This window comes from Fundulus heteroclitus, chromosome 9 (assembly GCF_011125445.2).
Source record: "Fundulus heteroclitus isolate FHET01 chromosome 9, MU-UCD_Fhet_4.1, whole genome shotgun sequence".
Taxonomy (NCBI): domain Eukaryota; kingdom Metazoa; phylum Chordata; class Actinopteri; order Cyprinodontiformes; family Fundulidae; genus Fundulus; species Fundulus heteroclitus.
Window position 1 is genome coordinate 28,186,582 of NC_046369.1, and position 24,397 is coordinate 28,210,978.

A 24,397-nucleotide genomic window follows, 5' to 3' on the forward strand; every position below is an offset into this window, starting at 1 on the left:
ACGGGAGCGGATAATGAGTCAGGTCAAAGTGTGCAGAGTTCACATGTTGCAAGCAGTTTCCTTTTTTAAAGTGCTGTGAAATTTAAAACCTTTAGCAGTTTCCTAAAAACGTTATCCATCTTTTACTGATATTAATGTCTGACTTATTTTAATAAAAACTGATTTTATTTTAAAACATTTCCTGTATAGTATTTGTTTCTTTACGGTTCCAAAGAACGTTTCTATGGTTTCATTGAGGGCGTGAAGGGGAAGTGCTAGTATGCGAGAGGCGAGGTAAAGACAAACCCAGCGTTAATACAAACGCTAACCTGCCAGCAGCAGCATGCCTTTTAAAAGGAAAAAGAAGGTAGGCTCTTACATTCTTTACACTGCTTTAAATTGAAGATCTGGGCTGCTTTTCATAATTAGTTTGCAAAGTTAATCAAGAAAACAACTTAAATTTTGACTTTATTTTACAAAAAAAAGGTAAATACAAACAATGAAATCTAAAGAAGTTAAAAACAAAGATATTCCACATGAGTGAAAACTGGACTTCCACGGATCTGAAGGTTGATTCTGAAGATCTAGAAAACAAAACGGAGAAATCTATTTTCAGATTATGCAACTGTTGACCTGCCAACTTAAATAACCCAGATCAGACATTTTCTTCTGTTTACGCTTTAAAACTAACGTACCTGTCCATCACTGGACCAGCCTGTATGTGATGTACCTTCCAGCCGTCTCACTGGGTCTGATGATTTTCACCACCTGCAAAGTTTAAGACAAATGGCCTTTACATTTTATAGAAGTTTGAAAGAAAAAATAAACAGTAGGGATAGTTTTGCATATTGGGATATCTATTCAAATTAGGCAATGATAAAGTGCTTGAATAAACCATGACTCAACAGTTTGGACAAAGGGCTCATTCATGGTTGAACATTGACACTGAGGGGATTTTTTATGTGCCTGTTTTGCTTTGGACTTTAATATGTAAAAATAAAATTTGTTTGTCAGAACTACGGATTTTCCTTATGGAGATGAAGCGTGTTTATTTAAGCATTGCTTTCAGGTTAAATGCATGCACCCATTAATGCATTACGCCCGTCTTACCTGTCCTCTCTTCAAGCCAAAGTAGCGAGCCACGGGGTCTCCGGCCTGTATCCTTGGTAACTGGCTCTCCTTTAATTTGCTAAAGTAAACATTTTAAGGACAACAAAAGCACAACCACCAGAACACAGTTTAAAAACACGAACGCACAGAGTGTTGACGAGGATACTATCTTGCCAGAAGCTCAGTGACTTCCTCTTTTGTCATGACGATGTGCTCAGGAACAAGCTGAAAGTGGAGAAGCAGAACGGAAATCACACTTTATTTTAGTTGTGGTAAAAACAAGTTACAATAACTGACGGTTGTTTACCTCATGCTCGGTGATGTTAATTAGTAGCTCCTGTTGCAGAAACTGCTCCAGTATGTACTTGGGCGCCATGTCCACTAGAGACTGGAACGAATTTCAATGGGCAGGTTTAGAAAAGGGTCACTTTCCCCACACCGTCTCCTCCTGCACGGCGTTAAAGGTGTTCACCTGCTTGGCTGAGGGCGTCATGCCCATCTGAACGACGATGATGGCTCTTGTGATGTTCTCCTCCTGCATCCTCTGGCAGTACATCTTGATGGTCTTTATCCCCACCTTGGGTTCCTCTGGTAGGGAGGACAAGAGAACAAGACTGTGGACCTTTTTCCTCCATCAGATCAAACATATCTGAACCCCCAAATAAAGTCATGACACCTACAGCTGTGCCAAAATGTTGCCTATTTCTTTCTAAACAATCTAGAATTTCTTTATCTTTTTCAAAGACTGCTAAACTCCTTTATATTTTTCCTCATAAGACGTTATTGTTCACTTGTTGTAGGGCATTGTTGAAGCCAAGTATTTTCTGAGGAACACCTCCCACGTGTAGAGAACTTGAATTGTTAAACCAAAAAAAAAAAAAAAAAAGACCTACATGCTGTGGATTAATGTGTTTAAATACCAAAAGCAAAGAGGTATTTGATGATTTACAGAATATGATTAAAAATATATATTTGTTTACCATTTATAAAATTCAAAAGGCTAAATATATTTTTGGAACACAAAGCATTCATTCCTGATGGCAGTAATATACAAAACAACAAAGATTGCATTCCTAACAGTGCTTTGCAATATGGGATGCTACTATATATATATATATATATATATATATATATATATATATATATATATATATATATATATATATATATATATATATTTATTTATTTGCATTGCAGCCCTCTGCATACAACCAGTTCTCTAACGTAGAAATAATATTGGATCGTGTAAATATATGAGTAAATGTCACCTCTTTGGCAGGTGGCGGTATTAAACACGATCATATGCACAAAGTAGACTAAAAAGTAAGAAAAATATACAGATTATTTAATGTAAACCTCTGGAATAGTGTTAGGAGACATGTTGCTCAAGACCACTTGAACAACGACAACAATTCTGAATCCTTGCCTGTAAACCACAGACTTTAAAGAGACTCTTACCGGGAAAGAAAACAAACATCTGGTCGGTGGGATCGTCATTGTGTGCCACCAACACCGTCAGGTCTGTACGTCTGGGACGGCCCTCGCTGGGTTTGTCTCCGAACTGACTCTTGAACTCGTCCAGGGTCTGATCCAACTCGTCCTGGGTCACCAAATAGCCTCTGTCGTGGCAGAGCTGCGGGGGAACAATCGGGAATACATTTTGTATTATTAACGGGCTGGTCGTGTCTGTAAATACCAAACTGTAAATAATAACAACAATGTACTTCACTGTGTGTTTCATTTTACGTCTCAAATAAGTTGGTGGAGTCCAGTCACTTTACCTACTGTACCAGAAAATAGCAAAACTGTCGTAAAGCTTTGATTTAGCAGCTTTAGTTTAACTAAGCTGCCATTGCACTACAGTGAAAATGCTAAACGTCAGCGGGAAAACGTGTCAAACTGCGTTACACCGCTGCGTTCCCAGCAACTCTTCATTGAAACGAGCAGCTTGCCGAGCTAACGTGCTAAGGAAGACGGCGTTCAAATGTAACGCACCTGCATGATGGTTTTACGGATCTTCCACAGCCTGTAAGTCTCCTCCTCGTCGTCCATGTCGCCCTAGACAACCCACCGGGACCCAACTGTAAACGAAGCTTAGAGGTTTCTTTTTAAATGGATAGAAAATGTAGCTTCTTCTCTTCGACAGCGCGACGCACGCTTTCGTTTCCCGACGCCGGCTGATGACGTGACGCACCACGGCGTACCAACCACTGGTACCAACAGCGGTGGCGCGTCAGTGCGTCTGCCATGTTACGAGTGGCAAGCTCGTGTTGGAACGCCACCGGAAACAGCATCTTGTTTTGTTTTCTCTTTTTTTTTCTCCACCTGTTGTTGTTTTTCTGGCTAAACACGACGCTGAAGTTTAAACTCAACAAACGGCAGCTTCATTTAAGATCCAGGTAGTATCGCTGAGAGAGAGAAAAAGAGCTGCAAGTAAATAAAATGGCCGAAAAATAACAGAGTATTATACTATCAATTATAATTAACACATTAGTGTGAAAAATTGTCTTGTGTAAAAACGGTATTACATGCTTTTAAATAGATATATAGCTTGTGTGTTGGCTCCGCCCACTTGCAGCCGTTTCATGACATAACGCTCTGCGGGGCGGCGTCACGTGCAGCCAGGATGGACCAGGAGCGCACAAACTGCCCGAAATGAGGCCGCTTTATGCTATTTTGGCCGCAGGGACTGTAGCGAGCAGCGGGACGCTGCTGGCGCTGATTCTGTACTTTGTTTTATCCACAACGGTAACGTAAAAAAAATTGTGATACTTGGTGCGTGTTGTTTATTTGCGCTCCTGAGATTTCTCCGGGAAGCAGGCTGTCACGTACAGCTGTAACAACTGTGCTGCGCGTTCTCGGTGTTGCTTTGTGTTATGTCATGGCTTTGATCAACACCCCTGGCTGGCTTCGCCCCTTTGCACAGTTTATGCCCTGTACCGTCCCTCCCTCTGAGCGACCCCCGAACACGTCTGCAGGCGCCGCACTTTGGTTTGGACAAATAATCCAGGATGTTAGTGGCAGACAGTTTCCCTGGCTGTCACTAACATCCTGAGCTGGCTCCTGGCCTCTGTGTGCTGCCATCAGCTGATAACCCTATCATCTTTAAACACAGCAGCATGTCCTTTCTCCATGTCCTATAACTTAATCATACCCCTTGATTATTTCCCCCCCCCCCCCCCCCCCCCATTCCAACAACAAACTTTGCTGCATTTTATTAGGATTATTTTGATAGAATATGGAATCTTAAATAATTGTGAACTAGAAGTAATGGTTTTGAAAGTACGATTAAAATCCAGAGCAACAAACTGCCTTCAGAAATCAGTGTCCTAACCTTTGAACATCTAATGTTTTATAATCACCTGCTCATCAGAAAATAGGAAGTATGAACTACAAACCTGTCCACCTAAACCGACAGGCCAAGCAGGAAGAGTTTTAGCCAACGAATGGGCCAAGAGGCTCTGGAGGAGCTGCAGAGAGCCTGAACTTAGGTGGGAGAGTCAAACGAAACAACTGCCTCAAATCTGAAGAAATCCATAAGAAGACCAGTTTGCCATGATGAGTCAAGTAGGGGGACAGGCGTGTGGGAGAAGGTGGTCAGTGGAGACCAAGATTAGATTTCTGGCCAACGTGCCACATTTAGAAGGAGACTACACTGCACCCTTTGGTGAAGCATAATAATCAAGCTGCAGGGAGGCTTTTCTTTAGCGAAACTTTAGAGAAACTTGCTAAAGTTGGCTGTAATGTGACAAAACGTGGAAAGGTTCAAACTCAAGCGCGCTTATTTTAGGTTTGCTTTCACACTAAGCCCTTCTCTATAACATCTGCAGCTGTACATACGGTAATATTTTGTATTAGTTTGTATTAGTACTTCTACTAAATTAGTCCTACAGTATAAAGGCTAAGGAATTATTTTGTCAATTGTATGGAGACGTCGCTAAATAGGCATCATTTTCCTTTTTTATTATGTAATGTCCCACACCACTACACTGTTTTAACACGTCTTGCAGCACGGACTCTCTTGTTATAAGAATACTTTTTGTTTGTCCTACAGCTCTGGCACTGAGATTGTAGCTCAAGCTAGCTCCAAACTGTTTCCAGCTTCCGGTGAGATTTTTTAATTAAATCGCGTTACACAATGAGTCCGTGCGTTCGGTGAGACCGACCGCCGCTCTTTGCCCGGGGCCTCACACAGCCCAGTTTTACCAGAGATTAGCAAAAAGCGTTGAACTCTGGACCGCCGGACACGTGCCCTTCTGATCTGGATTTGTTTGCTCAGGACCAGGGTGCCACGGCCTTTCTGTGAATCTCCGCCCGCCCCCTTGGTAAATTCATACGGCTTGTGAGGCTGTGAGCTTCAGTCAGAGACGAGGACGTTTAGCGAGCCGATTGTTCTCTCTGTCTTCAGAGAGACACACTGAGAGGCAGTCATGATGCGCCTGATAGGGAGCACAGTGCTGCTCTCTGTCCTGCTGCAGGCGATGGTAATCACATTAGGGCTACAATGCTGGATTTGGATCCTGTTTAATTTTTTTTTTAGATAGAACTGTGCTACATTTTCAGTATTTTTAGTCCTATTAGTGGGAATATATTTGTTTTATTTCTGTGTGGAACATGCGCGTCTTTATGTAATTCTACTAAGCAGATAAAAGTGTAAGTGACAAAACGGCTCTTCTAACATTTCTGCCTCTCTTGTTCTTTAACAGTCCCAGCCGACAGAGGATTGGCAGCGAGCTACATCCGTTTATGAATTCAACGCAACAGACATCGATGGGAATTTGGTGTCCCTCGAGAAGTACAGGTACGTCTGATTGTGAGCCTGTCTCCTGAACTGTGAGCAGCACAGCACTTCTGGGGGGAGGCCTTTTTCCGGACTGTGCTTTTGTGTCCCTTCAGGGGAGATGTTCTCATCATCACCAACGTTGCCTCTAAATGAGGCAAAACCCCCGTAAACTACGCTCAGTTTGCTAAGATGCACGCCAAGTACACTGAGAGAGGTTTACGCATCCTCGCCTTCCCTTCCAACCAGTTTGGGAATCAGGTACGTTAACATTCAGTTAAACTGCATTTTGTCGACGCTCAGAGATCGACTGTGATCTGAAAGAGGTTATTCATGCTGAAATGAGTGGATCTTATGGTTAAAAGGTTTCAGAATCTACACAACATGTGTACCTTTAGACGTGAATGTTTTGTTTTCTCATTGGGAACATTGGGTCCTGGCATGTTATCATCAAAGTGCTTGTGTACGTGTTTGTTTTGGATCTCTGCCTGTGCGTCAGCGGGATTATCCAGAACCTGCTAGCTTCATAAAAGGTAGTAAAGGGACGTAAATAGAGAAAAATGGCTTTAAAAGCCTGTGCAGATTCTCAGTCCCCAGTGTTAGAAAAAAACTGAAAGAAAGTCTTTGATTTACGCCTCCAAGACGAGGACATTTTATCTGTGCTGCAGGACTGGACTTTCTGTGGCAGAATATATATATATATATATATATATATATATATATATATATATATATATATATATATATATATATATATATAGTCAGTACATTTGAATATTATTGAAAAGTTCATTTATATCAGTAATTCAGTGCTCTAAGGGAAAAACATTATATAGATTAACACAAACTGATGTTATTATTTTTCACCTTCTGCTTATAAAAGCACAGCATTTAAGATTCAAATATTGCATCAAAATAGCTACAATTTGTAATGCAGAAATGGGGTTTTTATGAAACGTATGTTTAATAACCGGCTTGAACGTTGTTTTTTTCCACAGGTATTTTTAATCTAACAAACAAGATTCTTAGAAATGCGTATTCTAATTTATTCCAACTACTACCTGGTGAAATATTTCCCCTAGCGAGTTGCAGAGACACCAAAAGCTTTTTGTGGCCATAAACAAACGTCTGGCATAATTTGGGATATGAAAATCAGATTGTAAATATTTGAATCAATTTAAATTGGTTTGCTTGTTGAAGTTGAAGTATTTGGCAGTCATGCTCTGCCTTGTATTCTGTTTACGTCATGCTACGCATGCTCCAGTATCACCTGCTGTGGAAAAAGACCCTCAGCATGATGCTACCACTACCGTACTTCATGGTCTCTAGAGGATTCGTAGGTTTAATAGAGTCACCAGATAAATGTCGTCATTGTGGCGCAGGACATCTACCTTTGTCTTGTCTTGCTGTAAAACCTTTCTCCTGTGCCTCTGTAATTAAAAATTGACCGGTCCCTGTCGTGTCCTCTCTCTTTCTTGTTTTTACCTGCAGGAGCCGGGCAATGAGACTCAGATCAAGCAGTTCGCCCAGTCCTATGATGCTCAGTTTGACATGTTCAGTAAGATCGAGGTGAACGGCGAGAACGCTCACCCGCTGTGGAAGTGGCTGAAGGAGCAGCCCAATGGGAGGGGCACATTTGGGAAGTATGTTGATCAAAATGCTTCACCTAGACTTTGGACTGCCTAATCACAGTTGCCTTGTTTCCTAAAATCAGCTTTTGTACTGATGGATTGAGGTTAGAAATGTTGCAATGGAAAATTCTCTGGATAATACATTTAATGTACAATTTAGTAAGGTCAGTCAAATGAAGACGAAATGAGAAGTTTGTTTTTCTGACATGCCTTTTTTCTCACTCCTGCAGCAGCATCAAGTGGAATTTCACTAAGGTACCTCCATATGTTCAGATTGTTTGAACCCTTTTTAAAAAATCTAAATATAAAGAACTATTACCTTTACTTAGCGATGTTGTTCATAAAGTTAATGTTCAGTTAATTTAATGTTTTTTTCTTTTGTACCTAGTTTTTGATCAACAGAGAGGGACAGGTGGTGAAAAGATACGGACCTCTGGATGATCCCAGTGTACGTACTGAACCCTCGGTTACTGAATTGATCTGAGCTGTGATATGCTCTCATATGTTCCTCTAATTATTAATTAGACATTATTCAACTATTTATTGCTCTGTATGAATACCACACAAAACCCTTAGCCTCCTTTTAAATCAACTCATTGATTTGACTGATTTCTGTGTGATTGTTCATGTAAACTGGAAATTTGCAGATTACTTATCACTCTTTCTTTGTTTTCAGGTGGTGGAAAAGGATCTTCCCAAATACCTTTAATTCTCCCCGATCATTCCTCAACTATTAAATGATCCACTTACTCTGCCGTATCTCCCCATTCTTCCTTTCCTCTCTACCTCTTCCAACAACCGGTTCATATGGTTAAGGTCCATCCCAGACCAGTGACGGTCTGTTCCAAAACCCGCATGGCGGACAGGACAGACCCGATGAAAACGGCGTGCAAACCTTCTGGAAGGATCCCGAAGCTGATATTAACCTGGTTGTCTGGAGAGAAGGAGGATAGGTTCCCTGTAAACAGTCATCATTAACCTACATAAAGTGTTGCTTTTAAAAAAACTAAAATAAAACTTACTGAGTTTTTGATCCAAATATAATTTTGGCTCTGGCAGTTTTTGACTGAGATTTTTCATTGGTGGCACTTTTTGCATTGCTGGCCCAAGATTGTAAGGGGCCCAAAGCAGAATTTTACTGAAGGCCCGACCCACAGTTAAGATCATCGCTAACATTTTTAGTAGTGCTTGGTTTATTGCAAATTCTGCGTATGAAATATGTTAAGTTAACTTGTGTGAAGTCGACATTATTTATCAAATATTTACTACTGAATGATAGTAATCATAGCTGGCTCTGGGCATAGGCTATATAGGCAGTTGCTCAGGGTGCCAGCTGCTAGTGGGGGCGTGTTGAAGAACTAAAAAAGAAGAGACTCACTAAATGAAAAAGAAATTAGCAGACCTGACTGGCACTGTTTACTCAGGCTCTGTATTAATGGAAAATAAAAATATAAACAACAACCAGGTCCTCCCTGTTTGTCAGTATGTGATAGATCTCCCACAACTGTTAACGAAATGATTGGTGAACCTCATTGGACCTAGCCATAGATGTCCCACAACCAGCTGATCCAGCGTAATTGGATTAAGAAATATTTAAATGAACTCAGTTTTAGGATTTTTGTTTAGTGTATCTTATAATTACAGCTTGGAAAAGGCCTGAGAGTGAACTCCTAACTCTTCTAGCTGGCAGCCAGGTTATGCTCTCAATACAGACTGAAGTTAGTATTTAGTTTGCAGCTTCTGTAAAAGTGATTTCACTGAATTAACAGTGGGGCTGGACGCTAAGAATCAGAGCTTCAGTGTCGTGTTTTTTCTACCTAAAACGGATGTGAACTAATGTTAGAACAATCGTTGTTGGACAGTATTTTCTCTGTGAACAGGCTAATGAGAAACCACAACAGGTCAAAAAAAATACAATAATAGTTTTTTTTAAACACAAGTTTACTCCAAGTCAGGTGTCTTGTTATTTGGATTTTACTGTGGGACCACAAGCAAGGATTTAACCTTTTTACAGCCGGTCCCGGCTCTGGCTTTCTGTAAATACGTTTTGTTAGTTATTATTTTTAATATGCAATGTGGACACTGTTTTTCCCCTTCATTTGAGGGGAGTAGACGGACGTAGAGAGGGAAGAGTCTAAAACTGTTTGGCAATATTTGATAAAACTGTTAAGAGTTTCTTAAGAGACTTGGTTGGACGTCAGGACATTTACCAAGATTGCAAAATTCTTCTCAGGCATCGTCAACAATCTTATATCTACAAACAAATAATTATATACACAGTTTTACACTTTGAAAAAAGTTTGCACTGTGCAAAATACGAACACCAACACTAATAACAACAGATAAAAAATAAATATTGGTTGAAAATGTGTTTAAATTCTAAATCTGATGCGAGAAAAGAATATTATATAAGCGGACAAATGGATCTATTCACCACTGACCTGCATTAGCATGATTTACCAGCCTTGTGTGAAGTGTTTTGGAAGATAAAGTTGACTGTTTGTAACTTATTTCTGTATTATTATTTTGATAATACTCTGTGTCAGGAAAAACGAGGTTGCTATTTTTAAGCAAAAATATAAGGACAAATGCTGTTGACAGTTACAGCATAATTCAAAAGCTTGCAAAATCGCATATAAAAGCAGTATAAGAACAACCTTTATGTTTATTTTACTTAATCTGTTGTGCTATTTTTCTACGGTATTTTTTAAGGTATTCAAGAACGAATAAAGGTAAAAAAAAAAATAATAATAAGATGGAAGGGGTAATTTAATTCATGGGTTCCCAAGAAATAAAACGCTGAAAATGTACAACAACGCAACCCTTCGATGAGGTCCCGGCTGCAGTTCCTCCCTGGACGCCTGCAGATGGAGCCAGAGCTCCCCTCGTCAGCACCGACCGGGCAGCAGGAGGCAGGCAGGCGGGCGGCGCAGCCAACGCGAGCCGACTCCGCGCTGCTGTCGTGAGGGAACACCGCACGGATGAGGGCACCGTCGTCTCCGGGAACCGTCTCACGTTACTCCTTGTGACACGTCCAGCAAACGCGTCCCCTCCGCCTGCCATCTGGGACTTCACCTGCCGCCGTGTGGCTCTCTCTTTGGGGAGGACGTGCGTGTTTTCTTTCCTCCGGGGAGGCTGAATGGAAGCAGCAGCCGAGGGAGCGGTCGGGGTGTCGGAGGCCGGGGAAGGGAGCCCGCTATCCGGAGCCGCAGCATCCGATGATGGAGAGACGGTTTTGGGAGTCGGCTACGGGATGGATGCCGGAGACATGGGTATTTTAGCACGTATTTTTTTCTGAACCCCGTTCCTCCTTAAATGTTCGTCGATTTTCCTCGTTGTTTTTATTCGTCACGTTCATTCTTTGCGCTGCTGGGAGCAGAAAGTCCCGACTCATCTCCGCTAGCCTCGGGAGTCGGCGGGCTAAGCTAGTGGCTGGGTAATGGATGAGGGGAGCAGGTGAAGTTATGGACACGCAGTTCTTGGCAGAGGGGGAGCGATTTGTCTCCGCGGGAGGATCCGCAGTCCTTGAACGGCGAGAGACAACAAATCACAGGCGAGAGTAGACATGCAGAGGGGCGTCATTATTACATGTGGATCAGCTGAGAAGTGTAGTAAAGCTGGGGGACAGATGGAGACAGACAGACACCTCTACGGGGACAGCAGGTTTCTATCTAGCGGTCCTTAGATGCATAAAGAGGCCGCTAACATTAGAATTATTTGGACGCTTCAATAAACATAATGTTAAAAAAAAAGAATTATTATTTGGACAATTCCCATCTTGATGTTGCATAAATATATATGTTGTTTATGTTAAAACAAACTGGATTAAAAATAAGCCAAACTTGTGTTATTTTGCTAGCCCAGTCCTCCGTGAGATGCGAACCAATCCAGCCCAGGTTTGACTGGGTTATAGATGGGAGCCGTGGATACTGGGTTAGGTTTTCAACCCAAAAGATGGATTAAAGCCTGTGCTTCTAAAACTGTGGGGCGCTCCCCCTAGGGAGGAGGCCTGAAGGTGCATTCTAAATGTGACAACAGCACCCCCTGCTGTTTGGTCTGCTCCTGCAGTCAGTAGTATGATGAATACTAATAATGAGCTAAAAAAGTACAAAACTTATTGTAACTAGGGACGCGCTGATATTAATATTGTTGTTAAGTCCGATAACCTATATATATATATATATATATATATATATATATATATATATATATATATATATATATATATATATATATATATATATATATATATATATATATATATATATACATATATATATATATTTATATATATATATATATATATATATATACATATATATATATCTATTATATATATATATATATATATATATAACCTATATATATATATATATATAGATAGATAGATAGATAGATAGATAGATAGATAGATAGATATACGTTTCTGGGATTATAACATTTTGCACAATTTTGTACCAACTAAAAGCTATGCTAACTGAATTTTTGAACGTGGGTTATAGTCTAGATTTGCATGCTGCTTTTCGTATGTCTTGTTTTTAATTGGTGAAAAATGACCGCAATGCTGACGTTACATCTCTGCTTCATTTCAAAACCCCACAATCCTGGCTGCAATGCATTACTGTCACTGTTGCATGGCCAAAAAAAAAAAAAAACAACACCATCCCCACCCCGTCCTGAAACACTGGCACAAAGGGCAACTAGATGGAAATACACATCAGTTGTGTAATATCGGAATTTACGTATCGGACTGATACCGATGTGTTAAACAATAACATTGACCGATACCGATGTTAATGCCGATATATCGCGCATCCCGAATTGTAACTGAAGTTTGTCTAATATTAATGGCTTGATGTTATTTTTGCCATATGAGGTTCGTTGCTAATTAAAAGTTGACTGCAGGTAATAGTCGGGCTGATGTTAATGCTATATAGCTAAAACGTGAGTCGTTATATTTGTGAGAAACCATTGTTATGTTAGAAATTAATTCATATCATATAGTTTATACATTTTAAAAGTTTCTGTTTAATATTCAGAAAGTTACATTTCTGACCCATTTTGTTGGGATGGGGGCCTGAAAACGATGGGGGTGGATGTTGCTGACTTTGTAGTATAGCTTAAAGGGTTTAACCTGTATGTTTTTGCATGGTGGCAGGAGGCCAGAGTACCTGGGAAGAACCCATGTAGAAGCATGGAGACCATGCAAACCTCACATTGAATGGCCAGGACCTTGCTTGTTCCAATGAGGCAACAGCGCCACCATGCCGAAAATGGATGATTTTGATGTTTCTTATATCCCGCCAGCTACACTGAACAGTCCGACCCAGAAAAGTCAGACAAAGAGTGAATATCCAGGGCCCCAACAGCAAGAAATAATGCAGCAGTTTATACAATGTAAAATATATTGAGTTTATTGTGTTGTTTTGCCTTTTCTGTTTACAGTAGCCAGTAAATTCAACTTTGGACAATAAAAAGAAAAAAGGCCTATCTGCTAACGCAGATTGACACCTTGCATGACCGAACATGCTCCCATACACTGTAAAATATTTAATTTTAGAAAGGGTTTACTTATAATAATGGCCAGTGAGAGATACAAGAATATCACAAAAGGCTTTTCAGGTAGTTAGAAAGGGATTAATTGCACCAGCCCACTGGAGAAGAATAGAAAAGGGAATTCTTCCAACCTTGGTTTTACTGTGTGCTACTACATCATCTGCATAATATTCTTGCTGCGCAGCACTTAGGTTCCTTCTGTAATCTTCTCCTTTGACACTGACAGTATTAAACATTGGTCATATTTCAGGGTTTATGCTTAAAAAACCCAGACACCTCATGTTTATCAGCTTGCTCTTATTGCTAAAATGCTGCTGCAGGTTTGTTAGAGATCAGAAAGGGTTAGGGTCCTCGTGACGAGTCAGTTAGGACGACGTCTGTTTACCTTCACTTTATTAATGAACGAAAGCTGAAAGATGCTGTCATCTTGTTCCAAGATCACATTTGACAGAAAGCTGTACGTTGCGATGATATATGTATGGGTTTGATGGGTGTCTGAGGTCGCTGTTCTGAACGGGGACCCGGTTGTTTCGTCGTATCAACTATCTGAACCAAAACTGTTCCCCTCAGAGTGAAGAAAGTGTCCCATAATGTTCAAGAACTACCAAAAGTCATTAACTGGATGTGGCTAAAGTCAGTTTTACATTAACATGGGCCGAGAAAGCGCCCATGTTGTAAGAGAAATGTAAGAAAGACGCCCTTGTGACAAAATACACACCTAAAAGTGGTGAAATTTGAAGTCGATAACACTGGATAACGATATAATTGATGGAGGAAGGGTTATTCTAGTCTCGATAGAAGAGTCAAATAGAGGCTTTGAAACACTGTCCCAGCTGGCAAGCATGGTGGTGGTAGCATCATACTGAGGGTCTGTGGTGCTGATGGATTTCACAAAGTGGAATAAATAATATTGTGCCGGGCTACCTTCCAGTTAATCAACTCCGAGGTACATTTTTGTGTTCTAGCAGAACGATGATCACAAAAACATAAGTCAGAAACAGTTTTGACAGTTGACAAAGCAGGCTAAGATTAGACTCCTGAAATAGACCCGACTCACAAACTAGTACGCCTAAAAACCTAAAAACTATTTATTATCCTTTTAATTTTTCATGGCGAGATCAATCCAAACAGGATTATGCAAAAAGCTTGTTGTCATTTCTGAGGGTTAGTAGACTCCTCATTGGGGGAACTGTGATTTAAAGGAGACATATTATATGATATTTTTAAATCCTTCCTTTTCACATTTACATCATTCAGTTGTGGTCCATATAATATAGAACTGCAATGTTTTGGTCAAAATTTCTCATTATTATAGCTCCACAGCCCTTCTTTTGCCCCTGTTCTGAGGTGACTCTGAGAGCAACTAATTTTGCTGCTGGCCCTTTAAAAGCAAATGACGAACTTCACACCCCGCCTCAGGATAGGTCCCAGAGCCTTCCACTCCACCCTGTCGGCCATTTTTGTGGTATGCTGGGGGACGGTGTAATGAATTGTGAGGGTTAATGCACCCAAGAACCAAACATTTTCACTTATCCACTTGCATCTTTGAGCTTGTACTACAAAATTGTGAAAAAAGGCGGATTCGCAAAATTGGTAAGCCAGAAGTCCATGACTTTGTTTTTTAGCAGGTCCGCAGCAAATCCTGTGACGTAGTTGTTAAAAAAAAACAGCGAATGGAGAAAACTGATTGGATTACCATGATATGTCCCCTTTAATTGAACAGGATGTACCTTTTATAATTGAAGGGCCTGATATATATATATATATATATATATATATATATATATATATATATATATATATATATATATATATATATATATATATATATAAACGCTGGAGATAGGCACCAGCAACCCCCGCGACCCCATGAGGGATAAAGCGGTTCGGAAAATGGATGGATGGATGGATATATATATATATATATATATATATATATATATATATATATATATATATATATATATATATATATATATATATATATTTGCATGCATTTGCAGCATCACCATTTGTCAATACCCACTGTAATCCTAACTGTATGGACATTTAAAGAGAAACCCTTTCTGCGCCTACGCAGTGTGAATTAACTCCACATTTCATCCTGACTCTAATGGACCCTCTGTGGCTCACAGAGGTTCAGTATTTAAATATTCCAAGGATTGGAAGTCCTCTGCTTAAATACTTTAGAGAACATATTGCGGATGACTGCATTAAGGGTTTTTTAGTTTTGACTTTTAGCTGGCTCCGTCACATAATTCTCATCTCTTACTCTAACAGTGGAGCTGTAGTTGGGTGAAAACAACTTTTAGCCTGGGGTTATGTCTTCAACCTCTGCTCTGCTGTTGCTGCCTGTGTATCAGTATGAGGAGGAACATGAGTAATTCATACCCAAGCACATTCCTTGTGATGTTCCTGGTTTTAATGCCAATATGTAGTTATTGCGCCTGGGCTGCACAGTCAATCCGGTGGGTTTACAGTGTTGCCTTATAGGAAGGGGGTTGTTGGTTCAACTCATGGCTTGGGCGTTTGTGTGTGTGGAGATTGCTAATCCCCCCCTGTACATCTCTCCATGTTCTTCTGCTTCGTTATGAAGTCCTAAACATACGTCAGCTTCATTAGCTGCTGTAGACATAAGGGCTTGTGTGCGTGCTTGTTTGTCCCGTTGGCACTGTGACGGATCCGTGACCCTAAGTGAGCTAAAACAGATCTAACAAGTATTGATGTCCTGAACAAGATTTATTTTTCCTAGTATCAGTTTGCGTTAATAAACAATAGTCGTTTACCAACGCTAAGTCCCAGTCCAATACTTAATAAAGAGCATCGGCATGAACATACTTAAAAACTAAGGAACTTTAAAGTGTGGTAAAATTAAACACATTTTATCAGTGTTACGTGGTCTACATACATAAATACACTGTTCATAAAAAGGAACACTTTCAAAACACTTCAGATCTGTTGGAGAAAAATCCTGCTGGATGTCCGTCCTCATGTAGAACGAAGAATGTGTTAGGAACAAAAGGATGTACCTTCCATTGAAACGTGGTTGTCTTATAGTATAGATCCCACTCTGGATTACACAGCGAGAAATAAATATGATAAAGTATAACTGGACCCATCCTCTGTTCCACTGCCTCGGCAGCACCGGCGTCAGGCATTGCTGAGTCAGCTTCTTGAGCCAGCGGCTCTGGCTCGCTGGGCTCCACAACGACTCCCTCAGCTTCCAGTGATGAGGGGGGATGAGAAATCCTCCTCTCCAAAAGACCAGTCTGTGGTGTTACCACCAGCGTCACTATGCTCACTGTTCATGAGTCAATGTTGCAATTAAGGTAGCTGCTGCTCTCCGTCATCTTGATTTAAGGGCTAAAACAGTGGATTTTGCATGATATACCCACTTTAACAGCAGAACAGCCGACACTGATCAACACACCCTTTACCACGGAACCGACTAGTATAATATTACAGATGATTATCCGACTTGATATGCATATAAAAAGTAGCCCTTTAATTTCTTGAGCAGTGTTTTGATTATGCCCCACTTTACTCACTTCACTTAGACACTCTAGTATTTGGTTTTCTTAGCAGCGATAAATAGATTGTCCCAGACAGAGCTTTCTGTGGCACATCCTTTTGTTTCTAAACACACATCTGAATCTTAATTCTTAAATAAACTCACTTCTTGTTGTTTCTGAGGATGTTTGCACGTGGAAGAGTTTAAGGAGCTAACATGTTTGCATGCCTTTTCTTTTTTAATGTCTCAAGATTCAACAGTGTTGCATCACATTTCAATGCTGTTCTAGTAAATTGATCCTTTGTACCTGGACTGGATTTTCTATAACCAAAGTGTAGTTACTTACACATTAGTAATGTAATTGAGATGTTTTTTCTAAAACCTAGAAGTAAAAGTGAGTACAAAGTCAACATTAAACTCTAAAACTCAACTGGAATATCTGACAACTAAACCTTGTCTGGTTTGTCTTCAACTTTTCAGACCTCGTCAACTTGTTAATGCTCTAGAGTCATTTTTAAATGATTCTGGTGCATGATACGTTACTAATATCCTTCGTCCTTGTAGTAATCCCCAAAAAGGCTATTAACGTTGTATTGTTTAAATGCAAAAGACTGCGTAAAAAGAAAACACACGATGGGACAGCAAATTATACTACTGTATTAGGCTGCACTTACTTACAGGTTTCTACTGCACGCGTGTGCATTGCTCTGGATTTTACAGCTGAGCTCATCAGGATACGTCGGTCATGTCACGGCGTGACGTTGGGAACAAAATGGTTTTTATGGCTTTGTAAGTGAAAATGGCAGAAAAGCACTGACTCTTATTTGGAAATAATTATCAGCTTGACGTCCCCAGACCAGTGACCGACCAATCAGGACCCATTAAAGTCCCACGTTGTTGATACATTGCAGATGTGTATATAGTTCAGTCAAGCTGTGAGAGCAAGACTTTGAACAGATAACAGTAAGGCGGCATGGAGTACAGCAAAGCCTGTCTGTTGTGAAATATGTTGGCATGGGAAACCTTGCCAGCCTTTTGGAAATGTTAGGACTTGAAGTAAAGATATATGTTCTGTGTACGGCTCTAGTTTTAGTAATATTAGCTACGCTGTGATCGATTGGTAACCTCAGATGGTAAGCAGAGAGATCAGTGATGGGCTCCAGGATTTTCTTCGGTGCATCTCCATGATGTTGTTTTCCTGAACCAGGTGTTGTGATCAATCGAAACGACTTAGCAAAGGTCTTACCTGCTTTTTAGTGAATTATCAACGACATTAATGTTCACGTAACACGTAAAGGAGCTTCAGCCTTTGGTTAACGTCGGCTCCTGCTGAAGCGTAATTATGGGCTTTCGCTCTGGATGTGTGAAAGCAACGGTGTGTGAGAGTCACAGCAGGCTGTTAAATAGCTGTCTGAGTATTTCGTCCTCTTTAGAAGCTCGTGCTCCTCAGGTGGTTGTGATCTGTACGTTTAGTTTACCGCTAGCCTGACAGCGTGAACGCCTCTGATCTCGCCCCGTTCACCTCCTCCCACCTTCAGACTTATCCTCTGGTTTTACTCACTGCGGCTCTTCCACCTCCTCCTCAGTGAGCGTTTCCCTAAACTCTGCCTCCTTCTCCTCACTGTCCGTCTCCCGCCCCCACCAGCCTGCATGCTTTCCTCCGTAGCATCTCCTTAGCCATGCTCCAGTCAGAACTGCTGACAGAAGCACAAAGCCCCCCCCCTGTGGTATTGAACAACCCGTCTCCTTCGGGCAAGGCCTCCACGCGTGCTCCTTGTCCTCTCCACGACTACACGCGCCAGGATCGCTCTGCATCCAGGTGGCGTTTTTTTTACGAGGAGCATGCATGAAGACCCTGCGGTGTGTGACGTCAGAATATTTGACGTAGACGATGACGCAGCTCCTTTACGTTTCATGTGCTCTGTCGACTTATTTTCTGCGAGCGGGGGGATGTTCGCTGCAGACAGGGAACCAAGGAGAGGCGGAGCAGCCTTGGCTAGACTTGACTTATTTTTTTCTAATTATATGATAGATATTGATCCAGTGTGAAATGAAGATTAAAAGAGGAAGAGGAAAGGCTGTGTTAATGTCCGCCATGGGGAATTTGCGGCAGAGAAAGCCCCCTTGGCTCAGTTTCACTCGTAGAGGGCTGCAGTGTCACGCTGGCACAGCTTTCCCCCGAGGAAAAAGGAAAGCAAAGTCCCGCTGTTTTCAATTAGGATAGGTACTTGCGCGCTGTGCAGGCTATTATTATTTCATAAGAAGCACCGGTGGATTCAGACAGGACCGCGGAGGCTTTATCCGAATTGCCAACAGAAAATGGAAACTAATTTTTGCAGTAACTACTAACCATGTTTCCTGCTCCCAGCCTCACTCGATCATGCTTATGCCTTTTAGGTCTGTTTATCTTTGTATCATGACATCATTAGTGCAACCTTTCCTTTATGTGTGGGGTTGTGACTCACGGTAGTTAGTCTCATTTACATGTCTGATTTTATTTATTTTAAGTATGGAAAAACTTGTATAAAAGCGAGCACACGACAGCCGAGAACACAGCCGACTTCGCTAACAAGTGATGACACAACCCTGAAATTGCCGCCCCAAGAGGAAAGTAGTGATAGCAACGTTTTCAGCAAGAATGAGCGTTTATAAGGCAAAGGTTTATTTGGAGAAAGAAGTCAGAAGACTTTTGTTTGGAAGCAGGAGCTTAGCGATCTAAGAAATCAGGAGGCTAGGTCGGGATGGAGCTATCAATTTTTTGTGTGCTTTTAATTAATTCGGCAATTACTTTTTTCCAACTAATTGATTCATCGAAAAAAGTGACGAATACCTGAATAAACAAGCTTTTTTAACTACCAACACAACATGTCTATTGAACATTTTAAATGTAAAAACTCAATTCAGTGCTCCGAACGTGGCAGACCAGTAGAGAAGATAGCAGGATGAGTGTTAATGCTCCTAATGTGTGTTATAATAATTAGGGCTTCAGATAATGATTATTTTGGTTATCAACTGATCCGTACTTCCAGCCAACCAAAAAAAGACTAAAGTGGAATAAAACAAGAATGAAAAAGAGGAAATACAACGGGTCATTTTCCAGTCAAAAGAACTGACGGAGCCCGAGTCGCGGCCGCCCTCCCTCCCATCGGACGCCTTCTGCTTTCCGTAGATCGAGTTTAGTCAACCGCCAAAAAGCGGAGGAAAGCGTGGACCTCTTCGTCGGACCACGGTACTGGCGTGGGGGCCTCCATCTTTGTTTAACCGGTGGCTTCCGTCGCTAATGTGTGTTCTGTTTTTAAATATGGCGGTTGTGGTTCTTGTTTTGGAGTCACGTTAGTTAGGCAAACAGTCACGCCACCAATTAGCCAATCAGAGACCGACAGCCTTCTGACGTGTCGTCTTCCGGCCGACTTGCTAGAAAAGGGTGAGGAGAGATGACTCTTGACATCTGATCTATTCATCTTTTTTGTTTAAATGTACGTGCTCACAGAATTGTTTTGGAATAACATAGCATATCCATCAAATATCCAACCAGATTTCCTTGGTATCACAGATTTCAACATGATCGAGTCCTCTTCCATATTATTATCAACCAGATCTTGTTTCTTGCTAAGTTTCATATCCATAAAAGCAAAGTAATGCATAGGAAACCGTTTTTTTACCTCTTTGTAATGGATATTGAACTACATTTTGATTCAATCTGAGATTCAAATAACAAAAAGGTGATTAAAAACCAAAAAATATCTGTAATGAATACAATTTAACTCTGTAACTCACATTTATACATGTATTTACACTTTATATTTTTCTTTTTTTTAGTTTAGTTTTGTCTTTTGATTATTTTGTTGTTGTTTTTTGCTAATATTTTTCTTTGCCATGTGTCTTTGTGCACTTTTTTTATATAAAGATTACTGTTTCTATTGTAATAGCTCTTAATAAAAAAAATAGAAGGGACCTGAGAGCTGTGCTTGGAACCACAGTAAGCAACCGCGTAGTTGCTGTTGGCTGCCAACCCCTCTAACAGTGTCCCTATATTGTTTATGAATGTCTGAAATAAAGCAATTACGATTTACAAGCAAAATAAAAAATGTGACGCAGTGCATCATCAACAAGAAAAAACAAGACAGGAGATTTTTTTTTGCAACCACGAAAAATGAAAAAAGTTTCTTCACAACTGGAATGAAGGGCTGGACAGTTGCAGTGAAACAGAGCAGCTTCATGTAGGAAGGAACAGATTTAGAGAATCAGTTTGAATCAAATCAGAATCATCTTTGTTTGCCAAGTTTGTGGGTAAAAACAAACAAGGAATTTGACTCCGGATCCCAAAGTTTGCATTGTGAAAAAATAGACAACCAGAACAACAAGCTACAATCTATGTATGAGTTTTGTTTGTTTGTTTGTTTGTTGTCATACATGTATAACATTTAAGTATATATATGTATCCGTACATATATACATACAAAGGGTAAATAAAAACCTGCTGAGTCAGTGCAAATATGCTTATTGTATCCTGCAGAATAGCTGGCTACCCTGGATGTAAGGTGTTTATCAGAGACACAGCCCGGGGTTAGAAACTGGCTCTGTGTCGGCTCGTTTTAGCCAGAAGTGCTCTGCAGTGCCGACCTGAAGGTAAAAAGTCTGAATAGCCTGCTGTGATCAGGCTGTGTTGGGTCAACGGCTATGTTAGCTGCACTTTTCTGGCCCTGGACCTGTGCAGGTTGTAAGTGGAGCGGAGGGAAGGTCAATCTTCCTTTCTGCAGCAGATTGGACCTGTCATTTGACTAAGATTTAGGAAACTACACTTTATTACAGTTTCTGTGTTTCTCTAAATCTAATAACAACTTTTGTCAGAAATTCAGATTGTTTTTTTTTTTTTTAAATATCCCAAAAGCTGTCATTATATCAGAAGGTTTTTTGTCTCTTCTACCTTCACCTTAACTACTTTTAAAAAATCAAACCAAGTAAAATGATTGTAAACAAATTTTGTTTGATTCACCGTACTTTGCAGCAAAGAGTATATGACTGGGACAAAATGTAGTTCTAGGAATATTTTTCTAAATCAAAATATTAAAGGCTTAGTCCATATCTTTTCTTCAACACGGGGAGATAGAGGGATATTTTAAAACCACTTTAGATCCCCCCCTTGAAGGAGCTGAAAGCCACTCCTCCAGTGTAGCTGTTTGATGACTTAGGCGCATCACCCATTTTGTATTGCGCATGCTGGTGCAAATGCTCGTTGATTGACAAGTCTCTCCAGACCAATATGCAAAAGTTTTTTTGAACGCTGTAGGCTCAGCTCTCCTATTCTTTAGCTGTAGAGGCAGGCAGGGGAGGGTCTACAGCAAAATGTCGCGCTACTGTCTGGTTCACACTACTGCAGTATGAAAGTTGTGGCATCCCTACATAACCTTTCACACATAGGGTAGACATGGAGGAGGGCCCCTACACAAAAGTTTGTCTAAGGCCACAAAATGATTACGTCCACACGTAACCAATGTTGTTACCAATGGAGAAGCCTTAAAAGCGACATGTTAGAGTGTTGCCAGTTTGTGCAGGTTTATGACCAAGTGGGCTTTTGAACATGTTGGGCTGTATTAGCTTTTGCCGGGTTGATCAAATTTGAGCCAAATGGTCCAAATGGAGTCCGGTTTGGGATTATTTTACACTGTTTAATGACAACAAGGCTGCTAAATGCACTTTATGCTGTTCTGTTTTTAAACATAAACACTGAACAATGAACTAAATAGCCCCATTCAGCCGTGCTGCATGGCAGAGCAGCGTCAACTTCTCAACCAAAACTTACTGATGTTCTCGGAAGGCAAGGATGTGATAACAGAAAAGCGGAGGCCGTTACCCAATAAAATAATTGGAACATGATAGAAAAAGACATGATGCCAAAAGTACGGCTGATGGTGAGGATTATAAGTGTTTCACATATTTTATTCTGTTCATCTTGTTTGTTTCTGTTCAGTAACATAATAGGTTCCTGTTCTGTTGTATATTCCTAAATATGTCTAAGTTTAATCATGTTTGAGGAAACCGCAATTTTTGTTTATTCAGTCAGCATTTAATGCAGCTAGCGCAATAAAATGTGACGAGGGCGCTTCTTTTTAAACTCAGCATATTGTAGTAAAAAACAATCCAGCCCTTCATGTTATGGAAATACCTTCTTGATACAGGAGAACCTGCAGGTTTTTAAGAAAATAGCCACTTATCAATTATCAATTGATTGATCGATACGATCAATCAACTTTCGGTTGACTTATTAATCATTACCTTAATTCCTTAGTGCTAATATGTCACCGCACACCCATTTAACATATTCCCAGTAAAAAAGTTATTTTTGTCAAAAAAAAAAGCTGTTCTTTTCCCTGTTTAAAACAAAAAGCAATCTGTTGTAGAGGTCAAGCTGCGAAGATTTTTAATTTTGTATGAAAAGTGTGTTTTAGAAATACTCACCTGCTTTCAAAAACAATTGATTGTAATTTATGTTTCATACTTTCAAGATTTCTAGGTTCCCTGACTCTAAAATATTCCCACCCAGCTTTTGTAAATTACTGTCTGTATTTTCTTTTTTTATCCTGAAGGATTTTTTAAGCCTGTTGAAGTCAGTCGCTCCAGCTTTGTGAATTTCAAGTTTAGCCGTTTTATTGAATCGCTTTAGACTTTCCGCTCTTGGTCTAACCTAGATTTCTGTGTGTTCTCGGCAACTGGCCTGAACCAATACTAGAAACCCCAGAAAGCTAAAACGCATCTCTAATCAGCTGCACAGGCCGACCCTTCGGACGTTGACGGGAACCTCAGAATAGATCCGCCTGTTGTTTGGATGGCAGGTCTGCATGCCGTGTGGATGGCTCGCAGAAAGGAAGATGCTGCGGGGTTCATGTATGTTTAATATGATCTGAGTAGTGACAGAAGACCTTCATTCATTAAACAGCGTGGGCCTAGTTGGCAAGTTTGCTCTTCTCGCATTTCACGCGACGGTGCTGTGGATTCAGAAAAAAAAGAGGGCAATTAGAAATGCAACACATAGTTGCTCTTACTGTCACTGGCCATGCAGAAGTGACATATCTCTCCCAGTGAATGATGTGCTGGGCTTGTTCTCACCCTTTCAAATGAAACACTTTGTCCCTACCTCGCTGGATTGCATTCATGAACTACAAAGGCATAAAGGATAGCTCTGCTGTCAGCACAGGCCTAGTACATTAGAACGTAATGCAAAAAAGGCAAGAAGAATATGGTCAGTGGATTTGATTATCGGATTGCCCTGAAACTTTCTTGTTGCAAACATCAGGGTTTTTTTTTTTGTAAAGCGAAGTGTTTTCAACATGCTTTGTTAAATTTAAAGTTGGCAAAGAAAATAATCTATTTTAATTATCTTCTTGAGCGTTTTAATATGACTGTGGCTAAAACTCTGGATTCCTCGGTTTGAAGGAATCTATTTTAGGGCATGGGCGTTATTTCCTGATCCAGCGCTGATCTATACCTAATTATCACTAAACAGTTCAAAGTGCATACTGCATGTCATACATAAATCCTAGTGCCAGTGATCGGTAGGTCAAGCAACAAAATATTCACCCTGTTCATTAAATGCGTCGAAATTGAAAACTCCTGCTCTTTTTGACTACGTTATTTGCTGCATGTTGTGTTGAGTTTAGTTTTTTAAAAAAAATTTCCGGGACCTTTTTTTTCCATTTGATGGATGAACGGAGAAGGACAGTTTGTTGTGGTTTGTAGAGAAAAATGAAATTGAACTTGTCAGAATTAGGATGGGCAGACTTTAAAGAAAATAACACATCTGTATCAGCCAGTAAGAGCCTAATTTAGTTT

General features: G+C 40.4%; 3 protein-coding genes across 6 annotated transcripts in view; 2 read left to right on the forward strand and 1 right to left on the reverse strand.

Moving 5' to 3' along the window:
* Positions 1 to 434: 434 nt before the first annotated feature.
* On the reverse strand, positions 435 to 3,246 carry polr2eb (RNA polymerase II, I and III subunit E, b). 2 transcript variants are annotated; one of them, XM_012871648.3, is made up of 8 exons: positions 3,085 to 3,246; positions 2,548 to 2,722; positions 1,562 to 1,677; positions 1,397 to 1,477; positions 1,256 to 1,314; positions 1,090 to 1,168; positions 675 to 747; positions 435 to 563 (listed from the first exon to the last, which is right to left on the reverse strand). In XM_012871648.3, exons 1-7 carry the CDS (start codon positions 3,139 to 3,141, stop codon positions 682 to 684), a joined length of 633 nt encoding a protein of 210 aa, XP_012727102.1. In that variant the 5' UTR covers positions 3,142 to 3,246; the 3' UTR covers positions 435 to 563; positions 675 to 681. The 2 variants fall into 2 exon arrangements, with proteins under 2 accessions (XP_012727102.1, XP_035997274.1); XM_036141381.1 differs by having other exon boundaries at positions 435 to 576.
* A 436-nt stretch (positions 3,247 to 3,682) lies between these two features.
* gpx4a (glutathione peroxidase 4a) lies at positions 3,683 to 8,544 on the forward strand. Of its 2 annotated transcripts, none has more exons than XM_021321033.2 (7): positions 3,683 to 3,837; positions 5,796 to 5,890; positions 5,986 to 6,130; positions 7,361 to 7,512; positions 7,731 to 7,755; positions 7,889 to 7,948; positions 8,177 to 8,544. In XM_021321033.2, the coding sequence occupies exons 1-7, from the start codon at positions 3,745 to 3,747 to the stop codon at positions 8,207 to 8,209; spliced, it is 603 nt and encodes a 200-aa protein (XP_021176708.2). In that variant the 5' UTR covers positions 3,683 to 3,744; the 3' UTR covers positions 8,210 to 8,544. The 2 variants fall into 2 exon arrangements, with proteins under 2 accessions (XP_021176708.2, XP_012727103.2); XM_012871649.3 differs by lacking the exon at positions 3,683 to 3,837 and adding an exon at positions 5,427 to 5,573.
* Positions 8,545 to 10,446: 1,902 nt separating this feature from the next.
* The window catches only part of pip5k1ca (phosphatidylinositol-4-phosphate 5-kinase, type I, gamma a), a 70,259-nt gene continuing 56,308 nt past the window's right edge, over positions 10,447 to 24,397 (forward strand). For both annotated transcript variants that reach the window (XM_036141382.1, XM_012871677.3), the window contains exon 1: positions 10,447 to 10,772. In XM_036141382.1, the coding sequence (XP_035997275.1) occupies positions 10,640 to 10,772 (133 nt within the window). In that variant the 5' untranslated portion in view covers positions 10,447 to 10,639. The remainder of the gene's footprint in view (positions 10,773 to 24,397) is intronic.